General features: G+C 30.2%; 1 protein-coding gene across 1 annotated transcript; it reads right to left on the reverse strand.

The window, feature by feature from the left end:
* Nucleotides 1-390: 390 nt before the first annotated feature.
* On the reverse strand, nucleotides 391-4,760 carry LOC135954167 (uncharacterized). The gene is made up of 2 exons (XM_065504241.1): nucleotides 4,478-4,760; nucleotides 391-449 (listed from the first exon to the last, which is right to left on the reverse strand). Exons 1-2 carry the CDS (start codon nucleotides 4,758-4,760, stop codon nucleotides 391-393), a joined length of 342 nt encoding a protein of 113 aa, XP_065360313.1.
* Nucleotides 4,761-7,475: the final 2,715 nt, after the last annotated feature.

A 7,475-nucleotide genomic window follows, 5' to 3' on the forward strand; every position in this document is an offset into this window, starting at 1 on the left:
TAAATCGAAAATAAAATAATAAAGTATTTAAATGACACAATATTCACTCACTTTCCTTTTAATTTTTATTGTTATTGAAAATGTTTTTATTATTTCGTTTTTTGTTTAAAATACAAAACAAAAACTGTGTTTAAAAACTTAATAAAAATGATTCATATTGAGTAGATACGGGAACATGATTTTAATGATTTAACGGTTTTAATGAAATTAAGGCTGAAATAAAAGACTTTGGTAAATGAACAAATAGAAGAAATAGAAAACAATTAATTGCTTAATTATTTCTGAATTCTAGAATATACAAATAATTAAAATGCTTAAATGTTACTTAAATACTTAAAATAAACGGTTGTGTACTCTTTTGATATTTGGAATATTTTGAATAGAATGAGTCTAGTAGTAGTGTCCATGCAGACCGTGATAGCCATAGTAACCACCATAGTAGGGATAACCTGGAAAATGTAAGAGAAAATATATGGAAATTAGTTAAATTAAAGGGGAACTTAAATTTTAAAAACAATTCTAGAGAACTAACGCAGAACAAGTCATATGAATGATTACTTGGTTATAGGAACCATAGATCGGAAACTCTCCTGCCAACGACCTAACTCAGTTGTCAAAAACCTAAGTGGGGTGAATGTATTAGTAAAAAACTATGCAACTATGCAAAAACCGCACTAAATAGTAGGTGCGATTATTTTGAGCAATTTTGAGTTTCTTCTAGCTTCCGCTCTATATGTTTGTCTCTATTATAGGAACATTAGGGAAAATATACATAGATCGGAAACTAGAAGAAAACTCAAACAAAAAAATTACTCAACAAAGTTACACATACGAGTGTTGTTTATATTTTCATTACCACATAGATTTTTGACAACTGAGTTAGGTCTTTCCCTGCTTTTGTATGAAAACGTTTTGAAATTGCTTGAGTAGATCCCAATGATTTTGCAAACTCTTGTTGAAATTGACAACAATCTCCATGCAGTAATGCCTTCAATTATTGGTCTTAAAATTTTTTTGGCTGGCCTGGGCGATCAGTATCTTCCCTGTCAAAATCACTACTTCTGAAATGCAAAAAAAGTCTCTCGTAAGTTGATACCGAGAGAAACGTAGAGAACTTAACTGGGCGTTTAGAACGATCGGCATCTCTCGTGCTTGTACGGCCACAACGAATATCTTTTAAACACTTTGTTACCATTGAAATTTATGGTGCAGAGGTCCCATAGTGTTTATCAATCTTAGCCTGGGTTTGAGCAATGTTTTTTTTTTTCATTAAAAAATAATGAGCAAACGAAATTCACTATTTTTTCATTTGGTAGTCTGCTATCAATGGCTGTCACGTACAAACTAAATGACGCAGCTGGTTCAAATTTTGACAGAAGTCAACTGACAGATGCCTGTTGACAGGAGCTGTGTTGTTCTCTTAGCTAAAAGTCACTATTGAAGCGCATCGTATATAAATCACGAGTTTCAAAAATATTTAAAAATAAAAATATTTGATCCTTGATCACGTTTAGAGTTTTCAAAAAACCGATCGTTTTCGGTTTCTTATTTTGAGTTTTGCGTCAGTTTTTTTTATTATGCATCCCATACGAAAGGCAGTATGTTACTTCTTTGCCTCAATTCTTTTCTTTCATTTGGTTTCTTCTCTTGACATCTAGGTCTATTCCTGAAGATTATCACAATAGATCCTAAGGGATTCCCTTCTAATCGAACCTACTTCACCTTAAAGAATAAATGTAATAAAGGATTTGAAATGAATCCTTCCAATTAAATTTTTACATCGATTTGATTTTAGATAAATTTAAGCTCATAGCATTACTCCTTGTGATCCTCTAAATTTCAGATTAGTTTCTCATCTGTTCAGATAATTGTATTTTTCACAGTTAATTAAAGGTTAGAGTACAATTATAGAAATTTGTTGGATAAATCATCAGGATCTAAACTCCTGTTATCCACTGTTAATTCTGTTTTTACTAACCAAGTTGATTTTTTACGTTATAAAAGCTAGTTTTTCAGTTCTTAATTGTGAATTTTCTGCTGATATTAGTTCTAAGATAAAAAACCAATGAATAATTGGCTATTATCTGTTTCGTTTATAGGCCATAAAAACCCGCGGATTTGGTTACGGTTAAAACCGAGCCCCGAGTTATTTCGAATATATAGGTATTTTGCATTACACTTGATGTGAATCTTGCATAAATCCCAGACCTATTTCTCCAAAATCTCAAGATCCATCGGATTTTTCTGCTTTGACTCTAAGTCACTTTCCCATAGGATCTACAATTGTTTGTCTTATTGATCCTGCAATTAATGAAAATCTTATGTTTATCGTTACGTTGGCAGATACTTAAATTGGTCCATCAGAACTTTAGCTTTTGTTGGCGGAGCAAATAATTGAAGAAAATTAAGAAAATAACTATTTGGTAAAATTCAGGATATAAATCTAACTCTAAACTAATGACACCTCGAAAGAATTGTAAAACTGAACACCAGGCTTATAACAAAATTAATAAATTTTCCTCTTTCTTCTAATACCCTTCGAAAAGCAATGACGTTTTCAGCGAATCATGCTAAATTGCCAGGTCCCGAAAGCCAACAAACCCAACCATCAACGTCATAAGAACATCAACCAAACATCAAGTTGGCCAACAATTTTTGTATGTCGCCTATAGAATTGCCCTTAGCCTTTCGCAAGCTCTCAACAATGAATATGAACAAACCCAACCATTCAGTAACTGACCATGAATACGGCCAAAATTAACGACCATTTTCGAAGTAACAGTTTGTCCAAAACTACTGTAGATCATGCAAAAAGTTTCATCATACAGCAGTTTCCAATGCAGTTGTAAATGAATCATTTATTTTTGAATTAATTCGTGAATTATTCATGAACTGAATTAGCAAATTTTAATTAAATGAAATTTGAGTCAATTCAAATGAATTTGGTAAAAATTCAAATGAATTTGTACAATGAATCGCAATTCGTTTCCAATTCAAATGAATTTGTCATAGTGTATAGCAATTCATTTCCAATTCATTTGAATTAATTCAAATGAGTTAGAAAAAAGAATTATCAATTCATTTCCAACTCATTTGAAGTGATTTTGTATGTAAATCTACAGTATTTAAAAGACAGCAAGCATTACTCTCGTTTTGTAGTATAGTCCAAAGACAAAAAAATTTTAGATTTGAAATTTCCATGATATACTGGAATTGTCGGGTAGCTGCAGAATAGGAACTGAATTATTAGGTATCGGCGAAGATCCTGTTTAATTGCGAAAATTTTGTTTAATTGCTTCTTGAATATTAAATGTGTTTTGTCGTTCAGCATATTTCAAAATAAAATTCAAGTCTTCTTGAAGAAACAAACTCCAAACACCATGTTATCTTTGGTCAGGTGCGGATCCAGGACAAGGATTTTCAATTTTTGTACTGAATATTTTCATTTTGATAGGAGAAATTTCCATTTTTCATTAACCCTAGACCTGCTCTTGAATTTGATAGATTGCAACTCATTTTTGATTTCATTCATTTGAATTGCAATTCATTGTTCTAATTCATTTGAATGAATTTAAAATCAATTCAATTCAAACTAATTGAAAATGAATTGCAATTCAGTTTAACAACTTCATTTGAATTGTAAATGAATTGAAATTTATTTTATAGGTTCATTTGAATTGAAAACGAATTGCAGCTCATTTTTACAAATTAATTTGAATTGGAAATGAATTGAAATTCATTTCTGCCTAATTCGTTGAAATTGATTCAAATTTCTTTCAATTATTTTTTGTTTAAAAATTTAGCTAATTCGTAACGAATTAAAATCCAAAAAGAATGATTCATTTGCAGCCCTGCCCTCCATATTAGTCCGAGACTTCTAAATGATTTGGATATAAGCCCAATACGCTTTGTCTCACGTTCCCGATCATCAACGTCAAACTCTGCTCGCAAGAAATCATATGTTCTCTGTCTTTCCTCTTACGACAAAACAACATCATCCTTGACGATCTGATGGTGGAATCGATTGCATTGCATTTTGGGATCTGTTTCATCAGTAAGTCGAATTTTCAAGAAGTTGGCAGATAAAATTGATATAACAACTCTGACCATGTACAATGTGGCATAATCAAAATATTTTGGAAATAAATCTGTCATTTCTAACTGGATAATCCAATTGTCACATAGGTAACAGAAGAGCATTGTATTTTTTACGATGTACCCTAAGGACCCCTCATAAGTAGCACTTTGGGGTCTCAAAGTAGGGCACCTCAGACATTCAACATTTTCAAACACTTTATGGTTTGTCTAAAATCAATTATAGTCATAACGCCCTCGATTAGGCCTATTCAACAAACATTTAACTATACTTTCTGAAATGTGTCAATAAAATGATTCTCTTCTACTTGAGATTTCAAATATTTCATAAGACTTCTTGCGATATTATATTTTCTTAAAAAATGTTGATAAATTCACTTACCCAAACCATAGTAACCACCACCTAAACCACCATAACCGCCATAATAAGGATAATAACCTCCATAGCCACCATAATGGCCACCAAAATAGGGTGACGAATAGTAGCCATAACCATACGAAGAGGAACCCTCTAAATCAGATTCCGAATCCTTTTCGGCAACAGCAACAGCCCCTGTGTCCAAGTCCTCAGCTTCGGCAAGTACTGAACTTGGAGCGGAATTCACAAAAGCACTGCACACCAGCAAAATGAAAAATAACCTCAAAACTTGTAAAAACTTGGACATTTTAAAAAATTTAAAAAAAATATTCAGGAATCGAATTGTTAGGGTTTTTATTTGTTTTTCTTTTAAACACTGGACAATTACAACTGATACTGGCTACAACAATGCAAAAGGTTTTTATATGAAGTTGAGAAAAAAAATTCATTAAGAATGGGAAATTTGTATTTTGTTTTTTTTTTTTAAGCCAAAAACAAATAATATTTTTCTCTATGAAAAAAAAAAGAAAAACAATTCTTATGAAAATTAATTTGAAAAACAAATAAACGTTATTGTTAAAGTTTTCAAGGTTTTTTTGTTTCAACAATTTCAAAGACACAAACCTTATTTGATTGAAACTGTTAGAATTGAAGGCGTGTAACAGCAGCAGCCAGCCAGCCAGTCAGTCAGCCAGCTAAATCAACCAAACAACTGATTACTGGAATAAATGTATTCTATTCTAAAATGTTTAACTCAATATTCATGTTTCGTTACTGACTGCTGCGTAAAAACTTTGCAAACAAGTTGCGTGGAAAATGCTTCATTGATCTTTGGATTTTGTTTCCATTCAACTACTTGTGTAAATGATTTTACAACGTTTTTTTTAGAGGGGAGTTCCATAGTGTATTTAAAAAAGTTCAATTGATATTTGTCAAGAAACTTCAAACTTTTAAACAAGAATATTGTTCCAATTTTAAACTTATGATATTTTTATAAATCAGTCTTTAAATAAATTTATGACACAATGGAGCCCAACCATAATATGATGGAGCCCAACCATATTATGATTTCACCTCAACCATAATATTGTAAAAACATGATAAGTGAAAATATGAATCAAAACTACAGCATATTATTATTGCCATTAAATGTATTTAACCATAATGATGACTGAAAGAATCATTTATGACGGCTTAGAATATAGCATAGTTGCCGCAACCATGCTAAATAGGTATATTATAATTTTTAGTATGAAATTCCCCTGTTGCAAATACCTAGAGGTTAAACTTTAAGCAGCAATTTTAAGGGCTGTTCAAGTGTCATTAAACTATATTCTGTTAGACTCAAGTTACTTTGTAATACATTGTATTTGGTTTTGTACACCCTACCCCTAAAAATGTTGGTAATAATTATCGATCGACCAAAAATCGATACCAAATATTTTAAATCGTTATAACATTGTATAACGTGATCATATTTCCTACCAAAATTTGATTTTCAGGAAAAAAACTCAATTATCTTAAATCGTTAATAACTTTGTAAATACTGCGATTTTAGCCAAAATTAGCTCAATCTGTGATCACTCATATTTTATACTAAAAATCGATTTTTAGTATAAAAAACTCAAATATCTTAAATCGTTAATAACTTTGTAAATACTGCGATTTAAGCCAAAATTAGCTCAATCTGTGATCACTCAAATTTCATACCAAAAATCGATTTTCAGTATAAAAAACTCAAATGTCTTAAATCGTTAATAACTTTGTAAATACTGCGATTTTAGCCAAAATTAGCTCAATCTGTGATCACTCATATTTCTTACCCAAAATCGATTTTTAGTATAAAAAACTCAATTATCTTAAATCGCTAATAACTTTGTAAATACTGCGATTTCAGCCAAAATTAGCTCAATCTGTGATCACTCATATTTCTTAACAAAAATCGATTTTTAGTATAAAAAACTCAATTATCTTGAATCGTTAATAACTTTGAAAATACAGCGATTTTAGCCAAAATTAGCTCAATCTGTGATCACTCATATTTCATAGCAAACAACGATTTTCAGTATAAAAAACTCAAATATCTTAAATAGTTAATAACTTTGTAAATACTGCGATTTTAGCCAAAATTAGCTCAATCAGTGATCACTCATATTTCTTAACTAAAATTGATTTTTAGTATAAAAAACTCAATTATCTTGAATCGTTAATAACTTTGTAAATACAGCGATTTTAGCCAAAATTAGCTCAATCTGTGATCACTCATATTTCCTACCAAAAATCGATTTTCAGTACAAAAAACTCAATTATCTTAAATCGTTAATATCTGTGAAAATATTGCGATTTTAGCCAAAACTAGCTCAATCTGTGATCACTCATATTTCTTAACAAAAATCGATTTTTAGTATAAAAAACTCAAATATCTTAAATCGTTAATAACTTTGTAAATACTGCGATTTTAGCCAAAATTAGCTCAATCTGTGATCACTCATATTTCATACTAAAAATCGATTTTTAGTATAAAAAACTCAAATATCTTAAATCGTTAATAACTTTGTAAATACTGCGATTTTAACCAAAATTAGCTCAATCTGTGATCACTCATATTTCCTACCAAAAATCGATTTTCAGTACAAAAAACTCAATTATCTTAAATCGTTAATATCTGTGAAAATATTGCGATTTTAGCCAAAACTAGCTCAATCTGTGATCACTCATATTTCTTAACAAAAATCGATTTTTAGTATAAAAAACTCAAATATCTTAAATCGTTAATAACTTTGTAAATACTGCGATTTTAGCCAAAATTAGCTCAATCTGTGATTACTCATATTTCTTAACAAAAATCGATTTTTAGTATAAAAAACTCAAATATCTTAAATCGTTAATAACTTTGTAAATACTGCGATTTTAGCCAAAATTAGCTCAATCTGTGATCACTCATATTTCATACTAAAAATCGATTTTTAGTATAAAAAACTCAAATATCTTAAATCGTTAATAACTTTGTAAATACTGCGAT

Source organism: Calliphora vicina, chromosome 3 (genome assembly GCF_958450345.1).
Source record: "Calliphora vicina chromosome 3, idCalVici1.1, whole genome shotgun sequence".
Classification (NCBI taxonomy): Eukaryota; Metazoa; Arthropoda; class Insecta; order Diptera; family Calliphoridae; genus Calliphora; species Calliphora vicina.

Bases quoted from the DNA above. Each gene is read 5' to 3' on its own strand.
- LOC135954167 (XM_065504241.1), bottom strand. From the start codon at position 4,760: ATGTCCAAGTTTTTACAAGTTTTGAGGTTATTTTTCATTTTGCTGGTG. The intron at 450-4,477 runs GTAAGTGAATTT...TACATTTTCCAG, and splicing joins TGGTGGTTACTATGGTTTGG to GTTATCCCTACTATGGTGGT.